General features: G+C 37.3%; 1 protein-coding gene across 1 annotated transcript in view; it reads right to left on the reverse strand.

The window, feature by feature from the left end:
- The window catches only part of PAFAH1B1 (platelet activating factor acetylhydrolase 1b regulatory subunit 1), an 82,779-nt gene that overhangs the window by 38,055 nt on the left and 30,797 nt on the right, over window positions 1-13,927 (reverse strand). Inside the window, exon 2 of the mRNA XM_045526111.1 lies at window positions 7,602-7,824. Within this exon, the coding sequence (XP_045382067.1) occupies window positions 7,602-7,633 (32 nt within the window). The 5' untranslated portion in view covers window positions 7,634-7,824. The remainder of the gene's footprint in view (window positions 1-7,601; window positions 7,825-13,927) is intronic.

Raw genomic sequence — 13,927 nt, forward strand, 5'->3', positions numbered from 1 at the left:
TAAAATTTGATGAAGATATAGAGGTCTAAGTTTATTTTGTTAAAGGTAACTACTACAGGAACTAACAACTAATACTATTTCCAAATTCACAGAAACAGTACAAGGGTGACAAAAAAATATTAAAATAAAGTTACAGAGTATAATTCTATTTTATAAATCTTAAGAAAAAATGTTCATAGAATTTTTGTAAATACATGGAAATATCTGAAATGATGTACAATACACAGGGTAATGGTAGCCACCTCTGGAAAGTGGGACTGAGAAGTTTAGGATGGAGGTGGGTAATGCTTACATTTAGAAATATATCACTTACATTTTGACATATATTATTTTTGGTAATATGATTTTGTTTAATGAATAATGAACTTAAAATTAGAAAACTGGGTCTGTTTCTATTAGTCATGAAACTGAATTAATTTTAATTTCTCCCATTCTCAATGTATCTACAAAATAAAGATATGTGTCATACCCACAAGGATGTTTTTCATATTATTCATGTTTGTAAGTCCCAGAGCAGTAAGAACATAGAAGGCAGGTAATACACATTTGCTGAGTTGAATCACATTTAGTAGTACTGCTCAAATTATCTCTTTTAAGTATGTCAAAAATCCAGTTTCATTTCTGCCCCAAAAATAGCTCAAAGTATTTTACAGGATAATTGCTATCCAACCTATGAGAAATACTAAAATGTTACAAAGGTCAACTGAGATGTCAAAATTTATTTTACTTTAAAGAAGTACATAAACATTGGTTTCCTTCAGCAAATATACATTCATATGTTCAAAAATGGGTTTACTCAGTGCAAGGCATAAAAAAAAAGGAAGAAAAAAAAAAACCCCTGTATTTTATTTCCTTACTAAAAACCAGAAGATACTAAATCTATTTCTTAGATATACATTTAAATCTTATTAAGACAAATTTTCATTGCTTGATGAACACCTTTAAGTCATTTCTTATCTAAAATTTTCTATGAATTTAGTCACCTAAAATTAGGTTCTCTCTTGCTTTACTTTTTTTTTTGAGACAGAGTCTCGCTCTGTTGCCCAGGCTAGAGTGCCGTGGCGTCAGTCTAGCTCACAGCAACCTCAAACTCCTGGGATTAAGAAATCCTTCTGCCTCAGCCAGCCTCCCAAGTAGCTGGGACTACAGGCATGTGCCACCATGCTCAGCTAATTTTTTCTATATATATATTTTTGAGTTGTCCAGATAATTTCTATTTTTAGTAGAGACGGGGTCTTGCTCTTGCTCAGGCTGGTCTCAAACTCCTGACCTCGAGCAATCCTCCCAGAGTCTTGCTTTACTTTTATTCAAATTAAAAGCTCTCTTTTTGGCCATAATGTGTAAATACTCATCCTGATTATGTATGTATGTAAAACTATGTACATATACATACACTGTAATAAGCATGACATCTAGTAAGCTCACACAAAAGCAAATGGAAGAAAAAGATCTAAATTGACTTGAAATAAGAACAACTAAAACTCAGATATACTTCCAATGATATAAAATTATATATATATATACACATACAGGGTTATTTATTATAATATTACTTATAACTACAAAACACTGGAAGTGACCTGAATGTCCCAATCATGGGAGAATGAACAAACTATGGTATACACACAGTGAAGTACTACATATATAGCTGTTTCAAAAAAAAAAAAAAAGAGGCGGGGTATGGTGGTTAATGCCTGTAATCCCAGCACTCTGGGACCCTGAGGCCAGAGGATCACTTGAGCCCGGAAGTTGGAGGCCTGGGTGAGCTATGATTGTGCCACTGCACTTCAGCATGGGCAACAAAGCAAGACCCTGTCTCTAAAAACAAAAAAGAGGAAGAGCTCTATGACTGATACGGAGTAAGTACCAGGAGATACCAGTAAGCGAAGAAAAGCAAATGCACAAAGTACATGCTACCTTTTATTTAAGAAAAAGGGAGAAATAAGAAAGAAAACATACAGAGCTCTCTGTCTCTTTCTTCTTCCTTTTTTTGTTTGTTTTAAAGAGATGGACTTTTGTTATGTTGCCCTGGCTGGTCTTGAACTACTGGCTTCAACCAATCCTCCTGAGTAGCTGGGACAACAAGCCTGGCTATCTTTTATTTTTATGAAACAATGAGGCTGGTTCCTACAAGGGGTGGGATAACATAGTGGAATAGATTCAGAAGAGAATAATATTTCTAAGCATACGTTTTTGTATAGATAATATCCTACATATTCAAAAAGTTAAATTAATAAGGATGGCAAAGGGGGGAACCAAAACAACTAAAAACTGAGAAACTAGAATAGATGAACACTCAAATATATTTCAAATGGATAACACCATCACACAAAGATGGGGAGAAAGAACAACAACAAAACAAATCTAAGTAACTTAAAAACTCAGAATTTGATTATATACCCTTAGCCTTTGGGTGAGGAGAGAACAACAAAACAAATCTAAGTAACTTAAAAACTCAGAATTTGGGCCAGGCGAGGTGGCTCACGCCTGTAATCCTAGCACTCTGGGAGGCCAAGGCGGGAGGATTGCTCCAGGTCAGAAGTTCGAGACCAGCCTGAGCAAGAGCGAGACCCCCGTCTCTACTGAAAATAGAAAGAAATGATCTGGACAGCTAAAAATATACATAGAAAAAAATTAGTCGGGCATGGTGGCACATGCCTGTAGTCCCAGCTACTTGGGAGGCTGAGGCAGAAGGATTGCTTAAGCCCAGGAGTGTGAGGTTGCTGTGAGCTAGGGTGACACCACAGCACTCTAGCCAGGGCAACAGAGCGGGACTCTGTCTCAAAAAAAAAAAAAAACACCAGAATTTGACTATATACCCTTAGTCTTTGGGTACGGTAGATAGGGGTAGAATTGCATATAAATTCTGAACCCTTTCCAGGAGGTTTTTTGTAGCAGTATCAGGACAACTATTCTTTTCTAAAAAAGTTATTACTATAGGTACATAATAGTTGTATTTCTTTATAGGGTACATGTGATGCTTTGATACAGGCATACAATGTGAATTAATCAAATCAGAGTAACTTGGGTATCCATCACCTCAGGCATTTAACATTTGGGTTTTTTTTTTTTTTGAAGATAGAATCTCACTCTGTCACCCTGGATAAAGTTCAGTGGCATCATCATAGCTCACTACAACCTAAACTCCTGGGTCAAGTGATCCTCCTGTGTCAGCCTCCCGAGTAGCTGGGACTACAGGCCTTCACCACCGCGCCTGGGTAATTTTTCTATTTCTTTTTTATAGAGACAGGGTCTCGCTCTTGCTCACACTGGTCTCAAGCTCCTGAGCTCAAGTGATCCTCCCGCCTTGGCCTTCCAGAGTGCTAGGATTACAGGTGTGAACCACTGTACCCAGCCTTAACATTTCTTTGTGTTAGGAACATTCCAACTCTACTCTTTTAGTTAAAGTATACCCTAACTTATTGTTGATTACAGTTATTCTGTTGGGCTATCAAATATTGTTCATTCTATCTAACTGTATTTTTGCACCCATTAACCACCCCCACTTTACCCTCCCCTCTTCACTACCCATCCCAGCCTCTGGTAACCATCATTCTATGGTCTCCATGAGATCAACTGTTTTTAGTATTTAGCTTCCACATATGAGTGAGAACATGTGCAATTCGTCCTTAAGTGCTTGGCTTACTTCACTTAACATAATATTCTCCAGTTCCATCCATGTTGTTGCAGATGGCAGGATTTCATTCCTTTTGTGGCTATATAATATTCCATTGTGTATGTGTACCACAATTTCTTTATCCATTCATCTGTTGATGGACACTTAGATTGATTCCAACTCTTGGCTATCATGAGTAGTGCTGCACATGTAATGGGAGTACAGGTATCTTTCTGATATTCAATACCATTCCTTTGGATATATACCCAGTAGAGGAACTGCTGGGTCATATGGTAGTTTTATTTTTAGTTTTTTGAGGAACTTCCATACTGTTCTCCGTAATGGTTGCACTAATTTATATTCCCACCAATAGTGTATGAGGGATCTCCTTTCTCCACATCCTCGCCAGCATTCATTACTGCCTGTCTTTTTGATAAAAGCCATTTTAACTTGGTTGAGATGATATCTCACTGTGGTTTTGATTTGCATTTCTCTGCTGACTAATGATGTTCAGCAGTTTTTTATATACCTGTTGGCCATTTGTATGTCTTCTTTTTAAAAATGTCTATGCAGATCCTTTGTATATTTTTTAATTGAATTACTATTTTTTCCTATCGAATTGTTGGGACTCCTTATATATTCTAATTATTAATCCCTTGTTCAATGGGTAGTTTGCAAATATTTTCTCCCATTCTGAGGGTTGTCTCTTCACTGTGTTGATTGTTTACTTTGCAGAAGCTTTATTAGCTTGATGTGATCCCATTTGTCCAATTTTGCTTTGGTTGCCTGTGCTTTGGGGGTATTACTCAAGAAGTCCTTGCCCAGACCAATGTCCTGAGGCATTTCCCCAATGTCTTCTTTTGGCAGTTTCATAATTTCAGGACTTAGATTTAAGTCTTTAATCCTTTTTGATTTTTGTATATGGCAAAAAATAAGGGTCTAATTGCATTCTTCTACATATGGATATTCAGTTTTTCCAGCACCATTTATTTAAGAAACCATCCGTACCCCAATATATTTCACCTTTGTCAAAGATAAATTCACTACAGATGTGTGGATTTATTTATGGGTTCTCTAGTCTGTTCCATTGGTCTACAGGTCTGTTTTTATGCGAATACCATGCTGTTTTGGTTACTACAGCTTGGTAATATAATTTGAAGTCAGGTAATGTGATTCCTCCAGTTTTGTTCTTTTTGCTCAGGAAGGTTTTGACTATTCTAGGTCTTCTGTGGTTCCATATAAATTTTAGGATTTTTTTTTTCTATTTTCTATGAAGAGTATCATTGGTATTTTCATGGGGATTGCATTGAATCTGTACATTGCTTCGGGTAGTATGGACACTTTAACAATACTGATTCTCCCAATCCATGAGCATGGAATATCTTTCCATTTTTTTGTGCCCTCTTCAATTCCTTTCATCAATGTTTCTATAGTTTTCATTATAGAAATCTTTCACTTCTAGGGAAACAATTCTAAAATGATTTTAGTAGCACAGGGTGAGTACAGGTTGAGTATTCCTTATCCAAAATGCTTGGGACCAGAAGTGTTGTAATCCTAGTACTTTGGGAGGCTAAGGTGGGAGAATTGCTTGAGGTCAGGAGATTACGACCAGCCTGAGCAAGAGCGAGACCCCCGTCTCCACAAAAAAATAGAAAAATTAGCCAGGCGTGGTACCGCACGCCCACAGTTCCAGCTATTAGGGAGGCTGACTCAGGAGGATTGCTTAAGCTCAGGAATTTGAGGTTGCAGTGAGTTACAATGATGCCACTGCTCTCTAGCAGGGCAGATAGAGTGAGACTTTGTCTCAAAAACAAACAGAAAATATCACTGTAGTCTAATGATTTCTGAAATACATATGTGTACATATCAGTGGCCAACTGAGGACGTTGGCAATGTCTGAAGACACTTTTTATCATGGCATCTAGCGGGTAGAGGCCAGAGATGTTGCTAAACAACTAACAGTGTACCAGACAGCCTCCACAACAAAGAATTATTGAGCCCAAAATGTCAATAGTGCCAAGAATAAGAAAACCTAGCATATATCTAAACCAGGGTATCTGTACATGTGTTTATACATACATGTATTTCCTAGCCCGGAAGTAAAGACATCCCAATAATAATGTGTACACCTAGTGCCCATATTGTGGTCTCTAATACCATCTCCCACTAATAGGAACCAAGGCTTGTTAGAGAAATCGCTGATTCTAGGTTAAGGCAGGATAGGTACATAATAAGTCTGGAACATCTTGTCTTGTTAGAAAGTAAGGAAGTGCTCCCAATAAAATGATAGGCGCAAACACAAGAGGCAACTGAAGGGGCTTCTATAGGTCAAATCTGGGACAATTCAAGCACCAAAATAGTAAGAATGGTAATAAATGACAAACTAATGAAAATATGAGAACTTATGAGTTCATACCAATAATGAAAAGTAAATAAAAGGGAGAAAAAGAAGGTCCCCTGTTTACACTAAAATGATGAGTGCTGACTGGTAAGTGGAATGAGTGGTGGTGGTGGAAAATCATCACTTTGCAACCACTGTAGTTAAGAATGGTTCAGGCAAGAATCATCAATAGATGTCAAATCTAGGGGAAAATATTGATGGAAAACAAGAATGTTTGCAAGGTCTTAAAAAGTACTTCCCCACTTATTTGTTGTAAGAGAAATAACAGTAACTATTCAGTGGAAAAATCAAGCATCTTGACTGAGGGATGAAAATTAACATCATCGTTGTGGGGCAGACAGCCGTTATGTGTCTACAGATGCAATATTCTAAGAAGAATACAAAATTATTTATGTAGTATTCTGGAGAAGAATGCATAACCTGAATCTAATCATGAGGAAACATCAGAGAAGTCCAAAATGAGAAACATTCTATTAAAAAAAAAAAAAAAGACCATTCTTCAGAAATATCAATGTCATAAGAGACAAAGAAAGGCTGATAAAATATTCCAGATTAAACGTGACTGGAAATCATTAGAACTCACAAAAAAAAAAAAAGAATCATTAGAAGTAAAGGCAGTATCTGCTCCTAGATTGACGATATACTAAAGAGGAAAAACGGCCATAAATTATAAGACATTATGGGGTCAACTGACAAAATTAGAATATGGAAGGCAGATAAATAAAACCATGTGTCAATGTTAAATCTAATGAAACTGCTAACTGTACTGCAGTTTTACAGAAGAATATCCTTATTCTTAGAAACTGAACATTTTTTAAGTGTCTAAGGGAAAAGGACTTCCCTTTATATACGCAACTCACTCTCAAATGGTTTAGAGAAAAATATTATATTAATATATCATACACACATGCCCTTACAGAGTACAGATGATAAAGCAAATGACATAAAATATTAATAGGTGAATGTGGTAAAACATTAGTATTCTTAATGTAAAACATGAGTATTCTTCGTAGTAATCTTTAATCTTCCAACTTTTTAATAAATTTGAAATCACTTCCAAATAAAACGTTTTTTAAATGCCATAGGAAATTTTTTAGAAAATCTAGAACATGAAGTTTAACACTTTCCCACTATGTTCTTCACCTACAAAAATGGAATGTTGTAAGACATTAGCAAGTGGTCAAACCACTTCACACCTCTCAATGCATTTGCATTAACTATCATTATTAGCCATATCATAAAGTTCAAATTCCATATCATCCATTAGATGATAAAAGACAGAAATACACCAAGGCAACAGAAAGGCATTAGCAGTAACAACAACAAAATGGCTTTCATTTTCTAAGGCATAGATTCCAGACAAAAAAAATTTAGAAGAGCTCTGAAGCCCCTATCTTCCTATTAAACATAATATATAAGACCCAGTTTTAAAATATAACCAAGCTGCCCAAACCAATATTTGAACCCTGTAAAAATAGCTTTAATCGCGGAACAGACAGACATATCCCTGAAAGCTATATTTTAATTTACTACTTTGTCTCTAATGAGAGAGGATTTTTTTAAAAGCACAAAACAGAAACTTACAGTTCATCTCGTTGTCTCTGGGACAGCACCATTTTGGCTGTAATGTCAAGCTTATGTGATACAGTGGTATGTTCCTCCTCTTGGGAAATCAAAAAGCTTTTCAATCTCTGGATTTATAATTAAATATGCCAACTAAGTGGCTTCCACGCAGGGGGAAATGATTCTTTTACAAGTGAATCCAACCAGTAACCAGGAGATATTCAACAAGTAAGGTTCATTCCACCTAAGGAGAAAGACAGAGAGAAAAGAATATTATTTCTTTCACTTAAAATTTAAATTATTTCAAAATTATTAGCTGCAATATACATTTTTAAAGATTAGGTTCACTATGATGTTGATATATGAGAGGGGGTTTTCAACCTATAGTGAAAATCCATTAATGTCAAAATACATACCATTTTATGTATTTTAAATTACCTTTAATAATTTAATAAGCCATAACAGCACTATTTTCAAATTTAACACAAATTTACCAACTCCCAACCATGTTACCTGCCAGATATATTTAATTTCAAATATTAAAATACAACTTCTCAAGAAGACTACAATTTTCCCTTAAAGATAAAAATTAAAATTTCTACCTCACAAAAAAGGCATAAAAAGTAAAACAGTTAAGGATTTCATAAACTGCACCCATTCTAAATAGTGCCAGCCATAACTGAAGCAACCTTCAAGGATGAATGTTAGCCACCAACAACCTTAGAATGGCCAACATATAAAATATAAACTGCTGAACAATCTTACGCTCTCTTAGCCAATGTGCTTAATAAATCAATTTAATATCACTTCAATTTATTCTGTGTCCCTCAAATGTACATTTTTTAAAAACAAAAAACTGAATGAGGCTGGGCGAGGTGGCTCATGCCTGTAATTCTAGCACTCTGGGAGGCTGAGGTGGGAGGATTGCTCGAGGTCAGGAGTTCAAGACCAGCCTGAGCAAGAGCAAGACCCTCTCTCTCTACTAAAAATAGAAAGAAATTATCTGGACAACTAAACATATATAGAAAAAATTAACCGGGCATGGTGGCGCATGCCTGTAGTCCCAGCTACCCAGGAGGCTGAGGCAGAAGGATCACTTGAGCCCAGGAGTTTGAGGTTGCTGTGAGCTAGGCTGACACCACGGCACTCTAGCCTGGGCAACAGAGTGAGACTCTGTCTCAAAAATAAATAAATAAATAAATAAAAACTGAATGAACTACCCTAGATTCTATGTGCTCACACAGTAATCCATTTCTCTAACCTAATTTTTGTATAGCATTAAACATTTCAGAGCCCTTATAAAATCAATCGTGATCAACTCTCAGAGTAAATGTAGGTAACAGCGAGATAAATAAAGAATTGTTTTCATAAAGAATTAGTCTTCAAATCTTACAAAAAATTTTTTAGTTTGTCTTATCACATTATAAAAAATAGCTAGAGAAAATTTCCACTGGATTTAGGAAATATATCTGAAATGGTCTTACTTAAAATGCAGGCTACTGGTATAAACAGAATTCAGTTGGAAAGGGTACTTCAAAGCAATAGGAAATTATCCTCCAAACAAAATGAAATTAATGTATAATGAAGAGCCCTTGGAATCACCAACCTCAGAGACAAATCATGGACAGAAGAAAAAGATAAATTCTTGAGTGTCTTTTTCATGCCACGTCAGGCACTGTTCTAGGCACTGGGAATATAGTGATGAAGAAGCCAGTTAAGAAAAATGAGAAAGCACAGCTTGGGTTCAAATATGAGCCCTGAGTAGAAAAATGAGAGCTCAGATGTTCCCAATGGCAGCTGCTGATTTCAATGGAGATCCTTCTCCATAGAATAATTCTAGTAAATATAAGCAGGACTTTTTTTTAAATAATCCCTAAGGATTCCTTTTTTTTTTTTTTGAGACAGAGTCTCACTTTGTTGCTCGGGCTAGAGTGAGTACCATGGCGTCAGCCTAGCTCACAGCAACCTCAAACTCCTGGGCTTAAGTGATCCTACTTGCCTCAGCCTCCCCAGTAGCTGGGACTACAGGCATGCGCCACCATGCCCGGCTAATTTTTTCTATATATACTTTTAGTTGTCCAGATAATTTATTTCTATTTTTTTAGTAGAGACGGGGGGTCTCGCTCAGGCTGGTCTCGAACTCCTGACCTTGAGCGATCCACCCGCCTCGGCCTCCCAGAGGGCTAGGATTACAGGTGTGAGCCACCACGCCCGACCCCTAAGGATTCTTAATCTTTAGCCCAGCTAACTAAAAATGATACCTGAAAGCCATCACTACTGCTCCATCCAAAGAAATATACATGATGTTGGTAAGAAACAATGGAATTAGAACCAAACACAATGAACAACCCAGAAAACCATCCTTCTTTGGTATTTAACAACTCTCAACTATTTAAGCCTCACTTTCCTAAGTCTTAACTGTCACCAAACCAAAGCATCTAGGGACTCACATACTCTGAAAAAGGTCATGTTAGGGGGTAAGGATTACCTGATGGTGGCGACTATCTGAACTGTCTACTGGTTTCTATTATCTGAGACAATGAGAATCCACTGACACATAACTAATCATAGCAATTAGAATGAAAAAGAGGCATGACAAAAAAAACCCTGCTTTAATCAGAAAAAAATACATACACTACAGGGTTCTATTTAATTATGGAGAGACTACCCCTGGCCAAAAAGGCAAATCTACGTACAACAATATGACAATACTTGAATAGCAGGATTATCCAACAACAATAAAAACCAAGATATAAACAAATGATTGAATGTACACTGGTATACTGAACAAATTAACGTACTCATTCAACAAACATATATAGAACACTCAACATGTGCCAGGCACTGTCTGAAATACCATGTTTAATGGGGGGAAAGATTTGGTCTTTACATTCAATAAGTCACACCCTGCTGGAAGAGTCAGACAAGAAACAGGCAACTAAATCAGTGTGAACAGTGTGACAAGTGTTACCACACATGGGGTGAGGACTCAGGATGAGGCCGAGCAGGTAAGCAGGGAACAGATCACCAAACAGGCTCAGGTCTTTACAATTTATACTAGGGCCAATGGGGACCCCTTACTTAGGTAAGTGTTTTAGAAAACTCACTCTCACTTACATAGTGAAGAACGGACCAGAAAGGAGGCTTGCAATAATGAAGGTGATGGATGACAAGGGTCTACATTAGGATAGCAGCAGTAAATAAAGAGAATTAAATGAATTTATTTTCCAGGTAAATCTTACAGGATCGGTGACTAGATGTGGACAGCCAGAAAAGGAGAGAGAAAGGTCAGTCAAGTATAACTTCCAGAGATATCTGGCTTAAAAGTAAGTTGATAGGCCAGGCGTGGTGGCTCACGCCTGTAATCCTAGCACTCTGGGAGGCCGAGGCGGGTGGATCGCTCAAGGTCAGGAGTTCGAGACCAGCCTGAGCAAGAGCGAGACCCCGTCTCTACTAAAAAATAGAAAGAAATTATCTGGCCAACTAAAATATATATATATATAGAAAAAAATTAGCCGGGCATGGTGGCACATGCCTGTAGTGCCAGCTACTCGGGAGGCTGAGGCAGTAGGATCCCTTAAGCCCAGGAGTTTGAGGTTGCTGTGAGCTAGGCTGACGCCATGGCACTCACTCTAGCTCGGGCAACAGAGCGAGACTCTGTCTCACAAAAAAAAAAAAAAAAAGTAAGTTGATGCCAACCCTTGTATTTAGTCCAAAAAAAAATTAAAATTAAAAAAAGAGTAATAAAAATAAAAATAAGTTGAACAGGAGACTCCGATATGTGAGAGGAAGAGGAAAGTATGATCAATTCCACTTTAGATCATGTTGATTCTAAGGTGCCTGTGAAATTTCCAGTAGGAAGCTGTACAAACAAGTCAGTCTGAAGAGAAATAACCTACCCAAAAAAAGGTTTGGTACTTTTTATTTAGAGATGGTAAATGAAGCTATGGCAATGGATGAGATGACCCATGTCATGTGCAGAGCAAGGCAGAGCAACACCAACACTTAAAAGAAGAGTCTACAACGAAGGCTGAGAGGAAACAGTTAAGGAAGTAAAACAAAAACAAAAGTATGTCACAGAAGCCACGGGAGTATTTCAAGGAGACGCAATCAACATTATCCAAATTTGTCCAACTATTAAGCAAAGCAAGGTTGAGATAGGTCTGCTGTTTTCAGCATGGAGCTCACTGACAACCCTGGTGAGAATGGTTTTCTGTAAAATGGCAGGAACATGGTTTAACATAGCTTAAACTATATTTAAGTGGGCAAGGAGATGAAGTAGAGATGGTACCGTAAACAAATATTTTAACAGTAGATAACACTGAAAAGCAGTTTCTCTGGTTGATGTTTTTCCTAGCCAAATCAGATGCTTAAATCCTGATAGTGGAGAAAAAGACACAGGAGAAATGAAGAAAGTAATCAAGAATTTTTATAGCATAATTTTCACCCCCCCAATTAACCAAAGGCTGCTAACACAACAAAAAAATAACCAGAATGATGTAAAAATATAGTTATATAGCTATATTTTATATCAGTGTAGTTCTGGAATAACACTAGGCCACCCATGAATGAAGTATTCTTGCCACAAAATCAAATCTGAATCAAGCCTCTGGCTCCAATTATCCATTTGCAAGAAGTATATGTAAAGGGCAGAGAAATACAGTCCACCCTCAGTAACTGTGGGGGACTGGTTTTAAGACCTACAGGATTTTGGTATCTGAGGATGCTCAAGTCCCTGGTATAAAATGGTGTAGTTTTTACATATAGCCTATGTAGATCCTCTCATATACTTTAATTCATCTCTAGATTACTTGTAATGCCTAATACAATATCAATACTATGTAAATAGTTGTTATAATCTATTGTTTAGGGAATAATGACAAAAAAAGTCTGTACATGTTCAGGACAGATGCAACATTTTTTTGAGTATTTCTGATCCGAGGTTGGCTGAATCCACAAACACGGAACCCACAGATACAGAGGGCCAACTGTATGTTAAAGATACCATCAGGATATAATCAGCAAAATCTAGATTGTGAAAAGTCCCATAAAACAAATGACCCTGGTTGGGCATGGCGGCTGATGCCTTTAATCCCAGCACAGGGGGATTGCTTGAGGTCAGACTAGCCTGGGCAACATAGCAAGACCCCATCTCCACAAAAAATTTAAAAAATTAACTGAGCATGGTGACGTGCACCTGTAGTTCCAGCTACTCAGGATGGTGAAGCAGAAGGATTGTTTGAGCCCAATAGTTCAAGGCTGCAATGAGCTATGATCATGCTGCTATATAATCCAGCCTAGGTAACAGAGACTCTGTCTCAAAAAAATAAACAAAATAAAACAAAAGACCCAGTTTCTTCAAATAAATTCCAAGGGAAGAAAAAGAGATAGGAAAGGGAAACCTATGGATTAAAGAGACATGTGGCATATCAACCAACTGTAATTTACAGACCTTCAATCTAGATCCAAACAAATTATAAAATAAACCAATGAACAAACATTAGGGGAAATGTGAACACTGGCTGGATATCTGATGATATTAAAGAATAATTATGAACCTTTTAGGAGTGATAATAGCATTATGGCTATTTTTAAAAGTATCTCAGAAATACACAATGAAAACATTAACAGTAAAATGATACGGTGTCTGTGATTTGCTTCAAAAACATTTGGGTGGGGAGAGTGGATGGGAGGGAGATATATGAAACAAGATTGTCTTTGAGTTCATAACTGTTAAAGCTCAATAATGGGTATCTGAGGGTTCATTACACCATTCTCTAATTTTGTTTATAGGTCCAACATTTCCCATAATAAAAAGTTTTTTAAAATATCACGAGGGGCCAGACACAGTGGCTCACGCCTGTAATCCTAGCACTCTGGGAGGCTGAGGCAGGTGGATCGTTTGAGCTCAGGAGTTCGAGACCCTGTCTCTACTAAAAATAGAAAGAAAATTAGCTGGACAACTAAAAAATATAGAGAGAAAATTAGCTGGGCATAGAGGTGCATGCCTGTAGTCCCAGCTACTCGGGACGCTGAGGGAGAAGGATTGCTTGAGCCCAGCAGTTTGAGGTTCCTGTGAGCTAAGCTGATGCCCCGGCACTCTAGCCCAGGCAACAGAGTGAGACTCTGTCGCAAAAAAAAAAAAAAAAAAATCACAAGAGGCACACAACAGAAGAAGGACTTAAGGGAGGAGGAGAAAGGGAAAAGAATGGAATCCAGATGTAGAAGCCTCACACATAAAGATGGGTCCCCTCTTATACTGTGTTAGAAAGAAGAAAAAGATGTAAATTTGTCTTTATATTTCTGGAAAATAGGAAATAAGGTCATTTACTGAGAAGGAGGAGTAA

The sequence above is a fragment of the Lemur catta genome, chromosome 15 (assembly GCF_020740605.2).
Source record: "Lemur catta isolate mLemCat1 chromosome 15, mLemCat1.pri, whole genome shotgun sequence".
In the NCBI taxonomy this organism is placed as follows: domain Eukaryota; kingdom Metazoa; phylum Chordata; class Mammalia; order Primates; family Lemuridae; genus Lemur; species Lemur catta.